This window comes from Colletotrichum godetiae (genome assembly GCF_030913485.1).
Source record: "Colletotrichum godetiae strain CBS 193.32 chromosome Unknown BDP55scaffold_22, whole genome shotgun sequence".
Taxonomy (NCBI): domain Eukaryota; kingdom Fungi; phylum Ascomycota; class Sordariomycetes; order Glomerellales; family Glomerellaceae; genus Colletotrichum; species Colletotrichum godetiae.
Genome location: NW_026851270.1, coordinates 570523 through 589294, shown reverse-complemented (window position 1 = coordinate 589294; position 18772 = coordinate 570523). Strand labels below are relative to the sequence as shown.

The following is an 18772-nucleotide window of genomic DNA, read 5'->3' as shown; positions in this document are numbered from 1 at the left end:
TTAAGCTCAACCCTTCCTCGACTACTGCGAAGGCAAAAGTCTTTGGTTCTTGCACAACCACAAGATGTCGATATATCAACGACCTCTACCAGCTCAACACAGAAGCTCGTTTGAGTTAGATGATGCCCCTGCCGGATACCACGCTCCCGTGGAGCAGCTCTCCATCGGCGACGAAGCGAATGATGAGCTTCACGGCTCCCGCAGCCAGCTTCACATCAAGAGAAAGCCGCTGCTGCATCTGAAGTCTGTGTCGTCCACTGATCTTGACGAAAATGCGACGATGGAGTATGCGAGCCAGACCTCTAGCAGAAACCTATTGAGAAAGGCAACCACTATTTTGCCTACTAGCCAGTATCACTGGATACTGGAAATTCTCGCAGTCAGTCTTAGTATTTCTGCTCTCGTCGCAATTGCTATCCTTCTTCCTCTCTACAACGACAAGCCTCTATCATCCTGGTCATTCCACTTCTCCTTCAACACCGTGGTGTCAATTCTCGGAGCTACATCAAGAGCAACACTAGCGTTCGCTGTGAGCGCATGTATCAGTCAAGGGAAGTGGAATTGGTACAGGAAACGGGATGACACTATCATGGTCTTCGATCGCTTCGAAGAAGCCAGCCGTGGTCCCTGGGGAAGTGCCAGGCTTCTGTGGTGGTCGAAGCTGAGGTATGTCTCCATATGAGTTCTGACCTGATTACTCGGCAACCTTCAAAGAACTTGACTAATACATCATCCTTTCCAGACACTGGATTGCTCTCGGGGCCTTATCAACCGTCATCTTGGTGGGCTTTGAGCCATTTCTACAGGCCATAATCGACTTCGAGGGCGAAAAAATCTCATTCTCAGACCCTGTCGCCAAAGCAACAATTGGAAGGACTGATAGGCTTGATATCGGCTCTCATATCAGTATCTCAGGTGCTGCAGTCGCATTAACGGTGCCCGAATTTCCAGGAGAAGCAATTACTGGGATCTCAATGTTTTCACAGTATGATTTCGGTGCTCTCGCTGCAATGTGGGCTGGTTTCTCGAATCTCAATTCCGCCGAAAACCAGAGGGCGGCATTCACTTGCCCCTCAGGCAACTGTACCTGGCCGCCTTATACATCTTTAGCAACATGCAGCTCATGCAGCGATATCTCAAAGCACATTGTCAAGTCAACCGGAAGGACTAACCTATTGAAGGCTGAAGATGACAGCCTTACAATGGTGGACTTCATCTCCTCAGGCTCAATATATCTGATACCTAACATCACGGCTGGCTACGTCAAGTACGAGATCCCGGCGCTCGGTATGAACATATCAAATATTGATGGGGCCGCTGTAGCAGCCTTGAAGAAGGACAATGAAACGATTGTGAATACAGAATTAACAGCAAAAGCAACAACGCAGCCATCAGAAACAGTCAGCTTCCGCGACATGAAATCTCTCATAATATCTTTCGCAATGATGGAGTCTAACAACGACTTCCGAGAAGGCAAGCAGGCCTGGGAAGACACAGCCATTACAGCACAAGAGTGTGCCCTTTACTTCTGTACCAATGTATACCAAACCACGGTCAAACAGGGTGTCTTGAAGGAGGCTGTTCTAGGTTCCCATGCTAGTCGAAACCTTGATTCTTTTCTCTCTCAGAAATCTGACGAAGCTCAGCTGTCAAAAGCGTACAACGAGTACACAAATTACACCTTGAACTACGACAAGTCAGACTTCAACCGAACCGACCTCCAACTATTGATTTCACCGGAGGAGTATCGCAGCGCCACTGGTCTGAACACAGATAACAGCTTACGTTTCAATATCTCACAAAACACAGCCGGAAGCATCACTGGCGCGTTTGCAAACCAGTTTGCTCGTCGGCCAAGCCCTTTGACCAAGAAGCAGCTAGTATACCCACCGTTACGTCGATCCCCTCAGGTCCTACAACAGCAGCCCAACGTAATCACCAGCTTAGGAACATGCCGGAATTTTACAGCAATGTTCGAGGCAGCAGCAGCTGGTTTAACAAAGTACATACGTGATCTATCGTTGGAAGATGAGCCTTTGGAAGGCAAGACCCTGCAGTGGGTAGTCCACATTCGCGTGCGTTGGGGGTTTCTGTCTCTTCCGATGGCGGCATTATTAGGTGGCTGCCTGTTCTGCCTCTTTTCGATCATCGAAACAAGACGGCTGGGACTGCCAGCCTGGAGGGGAAGTTCTCTGGCTGGGCTAGCCCATGGACTTGACGCGGAATCTCGAGAGCGGCTAAGGGCAGCGGATGGAGTTTCGCAGATGGATGCGCATGCTGATCGTGTCAAGGTCCGATTCTTAGATTCGCCGATGGGTCCGGAACTGAGACTGAGCCACAACATAGCCCAATAGTGTCCCGCTGAGGTAACGAGGTTTGGAAATACGTAGCTGATTCCATAGTATAAATCAACGTTTCTCAGCTCAATTTGAGTAATCCATGTTTACCTTGCCAAAGCTCCGCTGGCTCGGAAAGTATGGTCGGTAAGAGTCCGTCAAAGGTAAAAGCAGGACTAACTCTGATGCGGAAATCCTACCGTCGTCGTCTTGCGACGGAGACTACAATTTCAGTTTTTAGTAGTAATACTCAAGGCTTAGTGTTCTTGCTAAACATCGATGCGACGAAAGACTGCGCGTTGCCTCGTGCTTTTAATGGCTGAAGCGTGCACAAGCGCCCGTGTAGTAGACTGCGAGAACGAAAACGAGAACGACAACTTTGACGGGAACGACAACTCTCTCTTTGAGGGGTGGCAAGGCAATGGACTGCGACGTAACAAATAGATGTGCGGCTGATTTGTCGCCCTGGGAAGCCTCAAGAAATGCTCTCGAGACTGTATAGGTGGCATCATAGATTTTGAGTCTCAGCCAAGGCTCTCGGCTTTTCTTGACCCATGGTCCTGAATGCAATGCCTAGGTAGGAACCCTTTACTCAGACGTTAGACAGACTTAACACCGCCGATTCACAGGCTGGTATAGGCTACCCTAATTACAGACTCGAGTGAACACAGACAGCAGGTGGAGTAATGGCCACATACTGTAATGCCAGAAAACCCGAACCGACGAACTAGCACCTGTCAAGTATCTCATCAAAGGTAGTTTCTTGAGGGATCAGCGATGATGTAGTAATCAATAAGACTGCTTCAATCATCCATAGCCTACTATCGATTTCGAGTCTTCCACAGTAATATCACACATCACTCAAGCCGATATACCACTAACTGCTTTTATCTAAACGTGGAGTCTTGACATGATGTCGGATTGGAAGTCCAATTCGACCTCGAGGCAAGGGGCCCGCGCAGGGGCCACTTACAGACCATACTTACGAGATCTACGGTCTACCCAACCTCCGGTTAGAACCTCCTTTTTACACCTTACGCAGAAGTTAAATATATATAGATTTTGACCTCTTCGTCACCCACGGTTCGAACCATCCCTGTGATAGGAATACCAACACTGATCAGTGGTTAAATCCCACTATCGCAGATCAGCAAGGCATCTCGCAAGCAGAAGAGACGACCTCCTCGAACGGAACGCGACAGGAGAATCGTGCTACCTACCCGACGGAAAGCAGGCGACAAGACGCGAATCTCTACGACGGAACGAAGTAGAGGAATCGCAGCCCTTGACTGCCCACGAAAGGTCGACGTCCATCACGTCAAAAACAAACCGCAATTGAAGGAATCGCGAGAAGGCGACCAAGCTACCTACGTCGCCCTCACGCGATTTGTCCTACTCAACAATCCACGGGCGGCCCGTACGCCAACAGAGGAAAACAAGCGAAATCACCAGATTCGCCAGATTGGCAAATCCACCGCAGATCTCGACCGTACGACGAAACAGGCCCAATTGGAGGATATAAAAAGGCACCTCAGGACCACAGAAACAAACTTTCAAGGCAATAGGGTGTTCAGGTAGGAACCAGACCCCGCCGGTAGCTCCAGGCGTATTTCTTGGTCGAATCCGAGGAGGCTACCGGGATCGACGGCGATATCGCCATCATCAAGACCGACTTCGAGATTCCAAGGTCAAGCTTCCCCTTCTCACCTACACCCACCACCCCTCGGCTGTTCCGAAGGAATAAGAGCCAGGCGGAGTTGAGACGAGGAAGGAAGGGATCCAGAAGCATCACAACGCTCACCCCGTAAAGGGGTGTGAGGTACCCAATTCTTCAGACTACACATCCTCGCCGAGCTACGAAGGCAAAGAAAGAGCCTGTTGCCCCAGTTGGCACGGGAGAAAGCCAAGAAGACGTCTGAGGAGAGAACACGAAGAGAGGGCCACCGGAAGACCTCTCTTATACGATAGGGTACGCCACAGGAAGAGAAAACCGTCAACAAGAAACATGGCGGCCAATTCAGAAGACCAAGAGCAGATGGTGACGAGGCTCGCCGCAAGGAGGTTGGAGGCCGCGGGAAGCTCCCAGACCCCGACAAACACGGCGAGCGACGACAGTGCGCTGCTACCACGACCAACAAGCGGATCTGACACATCCCCATCAAGATCAAACACGCCGGCCCCTACAAACAGAAGCACAAGCCAAGGGACGACAGGGGGCGAGTCAGCACGCAGAACGCGCGGAAGGACTCCCATCCCAGAAGATTGGGTTGAGATTAATCCGGAGTACTGGGGGAAATGGTCATATCGAGACTCAGACCACCCCAATGGCGAGCAAATTGATGCGGCGTTAGTCTTCATTATGGAGATGTACGCCCGCAAGGGGCTCGAAGGGCAACCCCTGTTCTACAGAGTCGTAGACGACCTAGGCGACTGGAAAGATGAATGGTTCGCCAGCGCTAATCCCGGTGTCGTCAAGGAGGTGAACAGATTCCTCCACTGCCGAGGCGTTCTGCCAGCCCAAGGGGCAAGGCGAAAGGCCCACGAGACACTCGCAGCGACAGTAGCCGCAGAGGACTTCACGCCATGGGACCAGAATCAGATCGACAGAGCAGTGTCAAAGTACGAAGAATTCAGCAGACGAGTGAACCAACCGGACTTTCTGCTGAAGATCACCAACGGTAACATCGCGGCGCCCAATCTAGCGCAGACAAGGGGGATCACACCGGAGGCGCGTCAGACGACGATTCCGCCCATCGCGGTGACGACCCCAACGACAATACCAATCCGAGGATTGATCCCAAGCACCCAACAAAGTACGAGGTCGACAATGCAGACACCACCCAATTACGCTGCCGCACGAGAAGCACGCGAAGAGAACGATCCAGCGGTAGCCAGCACAAGACAGTTCACTGACCTAAAGAAGATCTTTCCAAAAGAGAAATTGTACTCAGGGGGGAGATATGAGGTCCTGCAAGAAACCCTCACGATGTTCTACGACTACTGCGAAAAAGTCGGCATCCGAGAACACCAATATCATTCGGTAGTCAATGTCATACTGACAGGGAAAGCTGCCGAGTACTACTATCAAGCGGTGCGTAATATCGATCGAACCGACTTTCTCAGCATCGTTGACACAATCCGAAGTCGATTCGAGACCCAAGATAGGAGCCTCGAGCTCCTCTCGGAGCTGAGGGCATTGTCATTTAGCTCTGTAGCCAGAACAATGGAAGGAAAGTCGAGAATTGAGATCCTCGAGGAGCTCATCGACAGGATCGACAAACTGGCGAGGACGCAGCCAAATGAGGGGACCAATGAGCGAAAGGTCGGTTATCTATGTACGGCGGTACAGAGGGTACCAGAGGCAAAGATGACTCTACATCAACCGCCTGAGGACTACGAGACGCTGTGCTCGAGGCTGAGGTCCAGCTTCAACATCGAAGCCAGGATGCCAAATCAGACTCACCTCCAATCTCACGAAGGCCTCACCAACAGCACTGGGTGGACCGCACGTACAATGGCAAAGGAAGAGAGGCAAGGTATGGCAACCGCCAGGGGGAGGAACAGACTCCTCAGGGGGGCGCTGGTCCAACACCAACCGAGCACCGCGGAAAGGGAAGTGCTTTATATGCAAAAAGGAGGGTTGTTGGTCAAGCAACCACTCTGATGAGGAACGCGCCAAGTCGTACGACCAATACAGAAAGGCAAAGGGCACACAAGGCAAGACGGGCCATGATCGATTCAACCAATTCCTGGTGGTCTACGAGGACCATCCAACGAACGCAATCGAGTCGTCTGAGAGCGAGGAAGATCTTACCCCGTACACTCAAGACCTCGACTTCGACGAAGTTAACGATGTCACCCATTCTTTCTTCGCCCCGTCAACCTCAGGAGGATATACAATGCTGAACGAACAGAGAGCGGTACAAGCCCTAAATGAGCAGGCTTTCCTCCATGGTTGGCAAGGGAAGGTCCTCAGCCAACGACAACGCTCAGCAGCACGGGGGACACGAATGCTAATACCGCAGCCATGGCTCGCACTAAGGTCAAAGGGCCTGGGGAGGAAAAGAGAACGATGGCTTACAAGCACGCAATTATACCCACCAGGAGGGTTCTACGGTAATCCAGTGCAAGCATTCCATGCCAGCGAAAGGTATGGCTCGGAAACCTTCCACGGGATTATTCCAGATACCGGGGCATCACAATGGTCGACGGGGGGCAAGGACAATTCCACGCACTCCAAAAGATCTCACCAGTGACCCTCAACACTACAAACGCGGGCATTGCGAGGATCAGTTTCGGCCCAGGGGAAGAGATAAGTGCCTTAGGTACTGTGGATGTAAATACACGATTCGGAACGATGATTTTCCACATTCTACCCGTCAATACACCATTCCTCCTATGCCTGAACGACATGGATAAATTGGGCATTGTGTTTGACAACACAAGGAATAGAATGTCCAATGGAAAGCACTCTGAGCTCGTCGATCGACGATGGGGGCACGCGTTTATGAAGCTTGAACCAGACGTCAAGTCCATCAATTACTTGACGGAAAGTGAACTCAAGCGACTACATCGACGATTCGGCCATCCGTCGGCGACGAGACTATACAATCTCCTCAAACATTCAGGGAACGATGTGGAAATAGGGGCTCTAGAGCAATTGACGATGGTGTGCCACCAGTGCCAAATGAACGCCCAGAGCCCGCGCAGATTCAAGTTCAAATTACACGACGACCTCAACTTCAATTGGGAAATCGTCGTTGATATCTTCTATTTGAACAGTCGACCAGTACTCCATATAATCGATGAAGCCACATCATTCCAAGGAGGCCAATTCCTTCGAGATATACAAGCCAAGACCGTGTGGGCAACGCTGAAGCGCTGTTGGATCGATACATACCAAGGTCCACCAGACGGCATCAGAACCGATGCCGGCACCAGCTTCAAGTCGGCGGAATCCGGGAGAATGCCACTTCGTACGGCATCCAACTGAAAGTCGTCCCTGTCGAAGCGCACCACAGTATTGGCAAGGTAGAAAGATCACACCAGCAGTTGAAAAGAGCTTTCAAGATCATCCAGGAAGAGAGCCCTAGTTCAACGGACAAAGAGTGCCTCCAGACGGCACTCAAGTGCTGCAATGATACCATGGGACCCAAGGGGCTCGTTCCGACGCTGCTTGTGTTCGGAGCATACCCACGAACGACGACGGCCTCACCGCCGTCACCAGATATGACCCAGAGGGCGCGAGCAATCGAGAAAGCAATGAAGACTCTCCGCGAGGCAAATGCTAGAAGGCAAGTCAACGAAGCCATTGCTACGCGCAATGGGCCCGACGTGAGCCTCAACCTCGACATGCCCCTGAATTCGGAGGTACGGGTATGGAGGGAAACCACAAAGCAATGGACAGGCCCATACAAGTTAGTCTCAATTGACGAACGATCTTGTGTCGTCGCGAGAGATCGAGACCAACCACTGGAGGTGTCGATCACTGCGGTACGACCGTACCACGTCGACCCCAGCGGAGTGATTTCCAACCCACAAGAAGAAGAAGAGCCAGGGGAACCACCTCAACAAAGCGATGAGGGACAACCAAGCGATGAGGGGCAGGAAACCATCCTCGACGAGATCATCGTCGCAGCACCCTCAGACGATGAGGCAGAAGAAGAACCAGTACCCCCACCGCAAGCAAGACGCCGAGGAAGACCCCGAAAAGCACCTCAACGGCAATTCATGTCTGACACCAAGGCTACTGCTGTCTTCTACACGGCCAAGGAGAAAGCAGACTTCGCGATGGCGGTCAAGCTAAGGGAACAAGGGATAATCACAACTGCAGGACGACCGTACGAAGGCTCCGACCTCATCGAAGCCGACACACTGCGCGATCGAGGGGTCTACAGATTCATCACCTACGACCCAGAGAAGCACGCGAACCTCCGCATCTTCAAGTCGCGAATGGTCCGCGAGATCAAAGGAAAGGGGACAAATCAGCCGTACGAGAAATCAAGGCATGTGATACAAGGCTACGGCGACGTCGAGAAGGCGGCACTGCTCACGCAGTCGCCGACAGTTCAGCGCTGCAGCCAACGACTAATGATGGCATTGATGGCATCACTACGGCAAAGAGGATACCGGATCTGGAGTCGTGATATCACCCAGGCATACACCCAATCGGCGACAAGGCTCACGAGGAAGATATTGGCTTACCTACCAAGGGAGATGGCAAGCAAATACCCGGACGACACGATTATCGAAGTGCTGAAGCCACTCTACGGCCTCGCAGAGTCAGGCACTCACTGGTGGGCAACATACCACGATTTCCACATCGACAAGCTCTCGATGATTACATCGACGTACGATCCTTGCCTCCTAGTTTCCGCGCATGCAGACGATCCATTTGGAATCGTCGGAATGCAGACCGACGACACATTAGGGCTTTCTGATGCGGCCTTCATGGAGAAGGAGGACAAGGAGCTGGAGAAGGCAAAGTTTACCGCCAAGCCAAAAGAGATCCTCACAGAGGACACACCACTTGCGTTCAACGGCGGGATCCTCACGATCGAGGGCGAGAATGTCGTCTTCCGACAGAAGGGGCAAGGCGAGAAGATCACCCTCATCGACCCAAGGGCAACCGACTGCCAGAAGCGGTACAAAGTAGAGCTCGCACGAGGAGCTTACATCGCAAGCATCTGTCAGCCAGAGGCCACTTTCGACTGCGCGAGGGCAGCGCAGGCCACTTCGCCGACGGAACGCGACTTCGACGCCCTCAACCGACGGCTACAGTGGCAGCAAGTGAACCTCGATAGGGGGCTCGTGTACCAACCCATCGACCTGAGGGAGGCGAAGCTCTACGTGTTCGTCGACGGCTCATTCGCGAATAATGACGACCTCACATCGCAATTGGGATATGTGATAATCCTTGCCAACGAGGCAATGGGAGAGGAGAACTTCACGATCCGCGGTAATGTCATCCACTACTCGTCGACGAAGAGCAAAAGGGTCACACGAAGTGTACTCGCCTCAGAGGTCTACGGCATGGTTAACGGCGTCGACATCGCACACGCGATCTCAACGACGCTGAAGAGGATTACCGATCGACTTGACATCCCCACGATACCGACAATCGTCTGTACCGATTCGTACTCGCTGTATGAGTGCCTCGTCAAACTGGGCACCACGAAGGAGAAGAGGCTGATGATAGACATCATGGCCCTCCGGCAATCGTATGAGCGCCGCGAGATCCTCGAGATCCGTTGGATCAACGGGGACGATAATCTGGCGGATGCTTTCACGAAGGCAACGCCCAACAAGGGGCTCGAGCACTTCGTCGGCGAAGGAAGGGCGACGATACGGATGGAGGGATGGGTAACCCGCAAGGAGCAGAAGAAGGAGGAAAAGGGGGCAGCCTCGGCGAAGGAGCCCGAGATCGAATTACACTTCCAACCGCCGTAGTTGGGCGATGAAAGAGAGAGATAGTCAGTGTCGGATTGGAAGTCCAATTCGACCTCGAGGCAAGGGGCCCGCGCAGGGGCCACTTACAGACCATACTTACGAGATCTACGGTCTACCCAACCTCCGGTTAGAACCTCCTTTTTACACCTTACGCAGAAGTTAAATATATATAGATTTTGACCTCTTCGTCACCCACGGTTCGAACCATCCCTGTGATAGGAATACCAACACATGAAGACCATCTCAATCTTTTAGCGATATACCTAGGTCTCCTTAGAATCTGATGCAACCTTGTAATGAATATGGGCGAAGCTAGCTAATGTCTAGCCTCTCAAATGTTCATGTCTCAATTTGCGCTGTAGACAATTTATGCTCTGGTCTCCAGACTCCCACAACTGCGGTCTTTAGCAAGACGTGCGTGAAAGCTCATTGCCTTGCAACAAGATTGTAGGGCGAGGTGCTCATCCCTAGCATGCGATGCCTTCGACTGACACTTGTTGTCGTGTTTTGGCTTGTAGTCCTCTTTCCGCAAGTAAAGTACTGAACTAAAAATTGCATGCAAGTCTAAGCACCCCGTGGATTCAATCCATGACAGTGTCATGGTATTTGCAGCATGACAAGTCGTCAAATGAGTCGCAGTAGATTATCATTTTTTGATCCGAAGAACGTCCATAAATAATTCAGCACTGCTAATTGAATGAATATAACCGCATACTGATGCAGAAGTCTGCTAGAGTAGGAATCTTACATCACCATGGAGCTTGTCAGTTGTGTTCGGGTAGGCACGAGACTCAAGCGTTCTCCGCGTCATAGTCTAGCGTGCAGGTTTTGATCACCAGCGTCGTGGATCATAATTACCTCATGTTCACTGACCATGCATAGCAGGATGGTCCATCGTTCAATGGTCTCACATGGTGGTCACCGACTGGAGATGTTGCACACGCGGCGCCGAGGCAGCAGGCTTGTAGTGTTGTCTGCCTCAGTTGAAAATCTGCCTTGGCTAGCATATCTTATTTTGTCGCCAAGAAACCTCATGACATAGACGATGCTGATCTATATGCGCTCAAATCAAGAGTCTAGGTTAATTGCTAGGTTGTTAATGAAGGCCTGGCGTGGCCAAGTCGAGATGGTCTTGGCAGTAACTTTCCACGATAATCGAAACAACGCCTAGAAAGACTGATAATAGCCGCGATTATAGCTTTAGTTAAGTCCATGGAAAGGCAAAATCTAACGATGCGGCGAGTGCCAAGCCAAGCGCCTCTTTACCTTTCACAGTTGATCGGGAAGTCGGCGCGAGGGCCAAGAAGCAGGAAGAATGCCAAGACATCGCGATGTGACAAGCGACGGCGGTTGGCTTCATGTGATGAAGAGACAAGTCTGGTATTAATCTTATTCGCTCATTTGCGGGGAAATCAAACATTCTGGTGTAAAATTAGATAGATAGGAGTCTTGGCAAATTTGGGGGCGGCGACTTTTTGAGTGCACTTCAAGGCGGAATCCAGCGCAGCAAGGGCCCCTTGGCCAGAGCTGTCAGTCCTGCGCCACGTTCCCCGTGCCATCATCCCGGTTTAGTGGTGTCGATGAAGAGTGACTCGGGGAGTAGAGTTGGAGCTTCGTTGCAATCGGTTCCGACGGAGCGGAAATCACGTCCGGGCGGTGTCTTATTGATGCCCGAATGCGTCTCTACTCTAGCCTCATCCCACCAGCATGGTTCGTCTCCATTCCCAACTTCTCGGGCAATACTACCTAGCCACCTTGCCTTGGTGGGAAGCCCAGAGGAGGAATTAGGTTATTTGGGGGCTTGGTCTTCCAGGCCTGCGACGTCATTCTGGGGTCCACCCCGTTGGCTGTTTCACCTTAGAAAGCTTAACGGGCCGTTCCGAATGCCCTCACAGTACTTATTGCTATTAATAAATAAGCGATGTTGAGTCGGTAGTTTTACGCGGAAGAACATGGCTAGAAAGCTGTCAGGCCCAACGTTTCATTGGCAGCTTCGTAGGACACCGAGAGATGTCAGAGTCTACTTCCATGATAGGTCCATCCTTGACACTCAAGGCATCCCATGAGAGCTCAGACGCATCGATCGGGCTAACAGTTCGGCAAGTTGCAAGCGGCTTTCTCAACTTTAATCCCAAATTTTTCTCAGAGCCAGTATGAAGGCCAGGCCTGGAGGAACTATGGCCCCGGAAGCTATGAGCACGCGAGGAGCTTCCTGGCGCAGAGTGATCAGCTGCTGATCGAGATGAAGCAACAGCCGCAACACCCGTGGTATCTTATAGCCCTAATTGTACTTGGCATGCCAAGTCACACAATGTTAGGGCTTAATATGTAGTCCGACGTCCATTGTCTCCAAGTAAGCGTCAGGAGCTGACATGCCAAGTCGGGGATGATCGAGCTTTCCTCCATATTGCGCCGAGAGGACAAAGTTCACCACTCCAAGCTCGAACAGCTGCCAGCGGCACTGGCCCGAGGCGGTCCAGACCGTCATCCCATGTTGATAGCTCCGAAGAAACAGGTGGAGTAAGACAGCTTGCTATGGATGAATCGGGGATTTCTTGTCACATCACTTGGCAATTGCATCATGGCAAGAGTTGGGTATTGGATTAGTATGGTAAACGCAGATCATTCTTTGCTAGCAAACATGCAATCTCTATCTATATCCCTCGAAACGGCATGTGACCAGAATGACTTCAACGACTCGGATACAAAACGAACCAGGCAACTCCCTACTCACAAACCTCGGCTCTGTCTACGAAACTCCCCCAACCCATCATGACCCCAAAGTTGTTCCCACTCGCCATTAATATCATTACATTTCTCGTGGAGTTAATCTGATGAGACTCAATGGCTCGCAAAAGTGGAAGTCGATTATGTCTTATGATTAGAAGCCTTACTTGCGCAAGTAGTGGCTTGTCTCGGTGGTGTGAGAAACATCGTCGTTGCGCACGCCCCCTCGGTAATCCATAGAGTAGCTACCGAGCTGATTCTCAGAGTCCGAGTTTGGAACGATCTCCCCATGAGAGTTGTTGATAATCCTGGAGGGGTGGAACCAGTTGAAGACCCCCGATACAATCAGCATCAGAAGGGCATCGAAAATGTAGAGGTACACCTCCTTCGACTGAAGCTCCCCATCTTCTCCCATGACATACTCGATAACTCGGAAGAGGGATCGGACCATGATGAGCAAGCTTGTTCCATAGAGGACTGTCAACAGCTTTGGCCAAGGAGTCGAGATTGACAAGCTCCTTGACGTGGGTTCACGCTTGATACGGTAGTGGAACAAGGCGGTCACGACCATGAAGAACCCGAAGAACGCGACCTGAATGGCCAAACCGATGATGATTATCATCTGCCCGCGATCCCTCTGCTCCTTTGTATCAGCGCTCGCAAGTGAGCCGCCACCTTCAGGAAACTGTTAGCCATCCGGGTTTCATACACCATGATAGTCTGCATCTCTCACCAATAGCTTGACCAGCAATCGATACGACGTCTCCAAGCAGAAACAACTTGGTAATCCACTTGACTCGAATGAGCGAGTGTTTCTCGGCATCAAGCAGCGTAATCAGTCGTCCGAAGATCATATAGATCGATGCTGCATAGAAGGGGGGTCCAAGAAGTAACAGCAGAGCTTGGATGATGTATGGACCTCTAGACCAATCGGGGGTCTCCTTAGCATTGATCGCGCGTGCAGCATAACCGATGATCTCGACTGAAGGGGTGTACATGTTAGTGGTGTCAAGAAAACAGGGGTATACTCGAAATTTCTTACCAAGACAACCGAACAAGAATGGGATGAAGTACCATGTTCGAGTCTTCACGATCTGAAAGGCATGACCAATTGCGGACAGACCGAAGCAGACTGTGAAGATGATTGCCGCGGGAAGCGAAGGGTCGTACTTGTAGTAGTCGTTGGCCATCTTGAGATCTGTGCAGGTGCCAGATCTTTCAACTCGAAGACGAAGGTTTCGAATGCGTCCAATGGCGAAGATTAATGAAGGCTATGATGGTTCGAGAAGAAACTGATTTGCTGTGATTGATGTGATTGTTTTATTTCTCGATATTCCCCAATTTCAGAAGAGATGAGCAAGTTTTTAAGCACCAAATCTGCCATTCCGAAAGTCCTAAATCCATTGCTAGTCAATTTTCACTTCTCCTATCGCTGCATTTGCAAATCTTGAAGCTGACAAGAAATGAAGCTATCTCTGCTTCGCCTCGAACGGTATACGTAGAATACGATGTACGAACCCTGAAAACGAGAACGAGAAGAGAAAACGAGAGAAGCTGTGCTATCAGTCTCAGCAATTTGTTAGCACCGGGTTTCATCACCAGTCCACCACCGGGTTTCATACGACTAGTAATGTAAGCACCGGACTTTCTATGTCGCCCGGAGGATATAGTCTTCCAGTAAGCATGCTCTCCTTACGAAGCCCCATTCTTCCATCAGCTATGAGTCCTCTGTAAGGATTTGCTTAGAGTCTAGTCAGATTACATGTAAGAGGCTTGTGCCATTAGCGCCGAGGATCCGTAGATTGACAGTTGTTGCGGCATCGGTTCAGGGACATCATTATCAGAAAGTTAGTATAGCGTGCTAGTCGGAGTTAGGACTAGAGTGAGTTCGCATCAGCCCCCCTAACTGAAATAATCAGATCAACACCAGGCATAACTTTCCCCGACGATGTACGAGACATGATCCCAGTTAAAGGCGTGGAGAAGCCTCGTTTTCGGACTCCATGACAATTGGTCGGCAACCCCCGCCAAGCCAATCGCCGACTGGTCTATACGGCCGGCGACTGGCCGGGGGTTTTCTTCATCTGAAGGAGATGGGCCACGGCGCGGTCGTGGCTTTTCTTCCCCCGTTACCCAATACCCACGGATTCCACGGGAGGCACAGCACGCACCAGAATATCTGCCAAGACCCTGCCGTAGCCCGATGTTTCCCTGTCACTTTCTCCATTTCATTCTACCCCCCATCTTGGCTGGCCTCCGCCGACATGAGACTTTTTACGGCGTCTGCTGAAGCCTGAAGGACCTGAGAACTCTAAATGTTGCAACTCGTGGGCGGCGCGGGAAAGGGAATGGAACCTTGGAAGAGGCCGGCGATCCGGCGACGCAAGATTGAGGCTTAGATGCTCCATGTACTCATTAGGCTGAGCCGGGCCTCGGCGAGGAGGGATGAGAGTGTCAACTGACGACAACAGGCCTTGGCTTGTTCAACCATGGTGTTTTCACTGAGTGAGGGGATTCATAAAAGCTTTCTACCAGACACACAACCTCTTACCCAAAGTCTTGGCGATTCGCGTCTATTCTTTCTGTTGCCTTTGGATTCCTAACCCATCGCTCTTTCTTTGGTCCCCTCGTCCCCTCCATCTCCAACGTCCGTGGACCTTTCGTCCCATTCCGTCGCCGGTCGCACATCCCAAAGACGCCGTTTCACTGGTTCTATTCTCATCCGGCCCTTGCAAGGCTGTCAATGCGCCTCGAAGAGCCACGTTGGAGGCGGTAAGCTATTGCGAAGGCCGATTAACTAACTCGATAGTGATGTCAAGTGTGTGATGGATGGGCATTCCCCACACTGACGCACGCACACAAGGCTTAGCCCATACCAACTGCAACCGCCGCTCCTCCCGCGGACACAGGCACACATCTTCCTTTTGCTACTTGGGGAAATATTCACACGTTTACTGTATCCGTACGGCAAACTGGGGCCAGGGTGCGGTATCTCCGCCCGCACGCCGGAGGTCTTGGCGCGACTCAGTTCCGCGTCGCTGACACCGTCACTTTCCCCCCCCTAGAAACGGCGAAGATACCAAGGAACCTAGTAAGCTTCACTCTTCTCCAGTATTATTTTTTCTCTCTTCCCTTTTTGCCCTCGAAGATTCTTCCAACATCCCTCTACCTTGTTCCCCTTTGCACTACACATCCTGTAACTGGGTTAAACACCAGCTGGACCCTAGTCCTGGCGGGGTTGAATTTGATTGTTGATATTCAAAGGTGTGCAAAGGGCAGACTCTAGTCTTGGCATTTCCGCAGATGTTCTATCCATATCTACAGATACATAGGAACGTACCACTGCTTTGCTCTTCAGAAGACAATGATGCGTCAGTACCGCGTTATTCGTGCCTGATTGTATCCGTTTCTCCCTTCGCTTGTCCTTGCCCCTACCCCCCCGGCCACCTTAGATCGGACGAAAATCCTGGGCGCACCCGTCGACTGCCACATCGGCCCTAGGCTCGCTCGGCCGGGATGCGCAACAACGTTCGACAAGGCTCAACATAAGAATAACCTCCCACAACTTGGCCGCGGGTCGCCGACTGTAGCGGTTTGTTCGGCCTGCTTGTATAAACAGAGGGAACACACTCCGATACGCAAAGATACCACACCCCACCGGCTCGTCCTTATTTACTGGACCTTGTTCCTCCCTACCTCGTTACCGTCTTCGTTCTCGGGTAGTTGTCCCAACAGGCCTCGATGCCTCTCTTTGGCCTTGAATCCTCTACAGCAGAAGCCACAATATCACAATGAAGCGTCTGGGCTACAGGAAATCACGCAATGGGTGCTTGAGATGCAAGGAGAGAAGAGTCAAAGTATGTCATCAAAGTCCAAGTCCCAGTAACGAAGTGGTTTGATCTTCATCTATCCTCTCCCTTTCATCATATCCAAACATTGCGCATGTGCATTCGGCTGAGGCTAACGAGTATGAACTCAACGCAGTGTGACGAGAACAAGCCTTGCAGTGCTTGTGTACGCCACGGGCTGCCATGTAGTCTCGAAAACGCGGGAGCGCCAACAGGCGCGTCCTCCCAGTCCATGGCTCAACTGCCGCCTCCAGGGCAACGAACCAAGAGGTCGGGCTCGCGGGTAAGCTTCCTCCCCTAACCCCCCTCTTGCCCCCCCTCACCAGCCTTGTTGGTGTTGGGGAGGGCCTCGTTTTCGCAAACTAACGCGCCGTTGGGGTTTCTTAGGGCTCGGCATCGGCACTGAGACGCCGGTCAAGCGCGCAGTCTCCAGCTTCTCTCTCGCCACAGTCTGCCGCCGGGTCACTCGGGGGCCAGCAGAGCGCGTCTAGCTCCGGCGGAGGAGGCCAAACTTCGCCTTCGTCGCAGTCAGACCCGTTTCCTTACTTCTCGAGGTTCTTGACCGATCTCAACAAGACCGAGACGGCCAGCGGCTGGATCTCTGATCTCGAGCTTATGCACCATTATACTTCCGTCTCCTATCGAACCTTTTCGCACTCCTCCTTGGCCCAGAAGACTCTTCAGTACGATGTCCCAAGAGAGGCTCTCTCCTATCCGTTCCTGCTTCATCAAATCCTCGCCTTTTCGGCCTACCATCTGGCCTACCTCCAACCCGACTGCCGCCATGCCTACCTGATGCAGGCTGCCCAGCACCAGAATGACGCCATCAACGGAATGAGAGGGACTCTCCTGGGCACCATCTCCTCGACCAATTGCCACGCCCTCTTCGCCTCGTCTATCTTCCTCACCCTAAGCGCCTTCGCGACCTACCCGAGCTACGAGAAATACAACCCTTCCTTTTCCCCAATCGATAGTATGCTCGACATCTTTACCCTCACTGACGGCATGAGCATGATCCTCCGCGCCTCCGACGAGGATCTGCGCAAAGGCCCACTACGAGAAATCTTCATCCGCGGGTCCGGCGATACCACACCGTCCACTGTGGAGGCTACTCTGCAGCCGCTCTTCGAAAGGCTGCCTCGTCTGAGCTCGAGGCTCGCGGAAATTGGTCTTGTCGAGCACGAGGGGAAATATGCCATCACGAACGCGGTGATCGCCTTGAGCGAGTGCATCGCCAAGGTCTCCACCTTCAACGCCATGTCGGCACCTGTAGAGTTCCGTGCCGTGTTCCTTTGGCCCATTCTCATGACCAGTGACTACCTGGACATGTTGCGCCGTCGTCATCCGGCGGCGTTAGTAGTGTTGGCGCACTATTGCGTCATTGTACACATGGCTGAGCCGTTTTGCTGGTTCCTGAACGGATGGGCCCGGTCTTTGATCTCGCTCATCTCGCAGCACTTGGCCGGAACTCCATGGGCAGATGTGGTGGCCTGGCCCGTGGAGATTATAGGAGTTGGTGGCTACGAAGTACAACTAGACCGTATGGCACATGCCATGCCCATCGTTCTCTAGTCTGTCATTTGATTCATTCTTTCTTTTTTCTTCTACTTCACACTCTATAGATGATGGCGAGATCCCCAAGCGTCTCGCTGCAGGATCATCTTCACGAACAGCAGTCACTCAACAGAGAGTCGGTACCCTCTCTCGCTAACAAGGGCCGGGGCGTTTCTGGATTTGGACCGGGAGACATGGCCAGGGCAGCCGGAATCGGCGGATGCGCGGACAAGCGCGGACAGGCGCGGAGAGCGAAAAGGTTATTTGGAGTTCACGGCTTTGGCGGGGATTTTGGAGATTGGAGAATCGGTGCCCAAGAGGGAAACTTGGTTGAAACCTTGTACGGAGTAAAGCGATGCCCAAGGTTTGTAACTTGTCGACTTTCTTTGTCATCTACCTAGGTGCGATGAACACCAAATTCAATACGAAGAAACTTTTTTTGATGATCTGCGCGGGCCGTCTGGCCCGGATGACGGCATCGGTTTCGCTCCGCCGTTCCGCGTATATCTCGAGTCGTGTAAGTGACGCCTCGACTTGGCTTTGCTCGTGCCGTTTGGACTACATGGAGTACATCGTTACGGGCTTCTCACCATGGCAAGTGTTTGACACTCTAATGGAAGAAAGAAAAACATGATCAGTATGTGTCCGTAGTTCACAGGGATCTATTCAAGGTTCTTGGGACCCTAGCCTTGAACGCCTGTCACCTATATGCTATTTTGCGATTTGAAAGTCGTAATGCTACATCGTTTGCTTGGCCAAACGCCACAGAACTTTTGAGGCTATTCTTTCGTCAGTACATGTAGCATCAGCCGTAATTGAGTGGCGGAGCCATGGCATTGACTTGGCACTATGGGCGGC

At 51.8% G+C, this 18772-nt stretch overlaps 3 protein-coding genes across 3 annotated transcripts; 2 read left to right on the top strand and 1 right to left on the bottom strand.

Annotated features, from left to right (window-relative positions):
* Window positions 1–280: 280 nt before the first annotated feature.
* On the top strand, window positions 281–2354 carry BDP55DRAFT_552815 (uncharacterized protein; the record flags this gene model as incomplete). Its single annotated transcript, XM_060569240.1, has 2 exons — window positions 281–666; window positions 743–2354. 2 exons carry the CDS (start codon window positions 281–283, stop codon window positions 2352–2354), a joined length of 1998 nt encoding a protein of 665 aa, XP_060429309.1.
* Window positions 2355–12675: 10321 nt separating this feature from the next.
* On the bottom strand, window positions 12676–13702 carry BDP55DRAFT_632469 (RTA1 like protein-domain-containing protein; the record flags this gene model as incomplete). Its single annotated transcript, XM_060572429.1, has 3 exons — window positions 12676–13187; window positions 13246–13494; window positions 13555–13702. 3 exons carry the CDS (start codon window positions 13700–13702, stop codon window positions 12676–12678), a joined length of 909 nt encoding a protein of 302 aa, XP_060429308.1.
* Window positions 13703–16621: 2919 nt separating this feature from the next.
* Window positions 16622–18360, top strand: BDP55DRAFT_665090 (fungal Zn binuclear cluster domain-containing protein). Its single transcript, XM_060575012.1, has one exon. It carries the CDS (start codon window positions 16976–16978, stop codon window positions 17930–17932), a length of 957 nt encoding a protein of 318 aa, XP_060429307.1. The 5' UTR covers window positions 16622–16975; the 3' UTR covers window positions 17933–18360.
* Window positions 18361–18772: the final 412 nt, after the last annotated feature.

What these genes read in the sequence shown, in the direction of transcription:
- BDP55DRAFT_665090 (XM_060575012.1), top strand. Translation starts at nt 16,976, where the DNA reads ATGCACCATTATACTTCCGTCTCCTATCGAACCTTTTCGCACTCCTCC.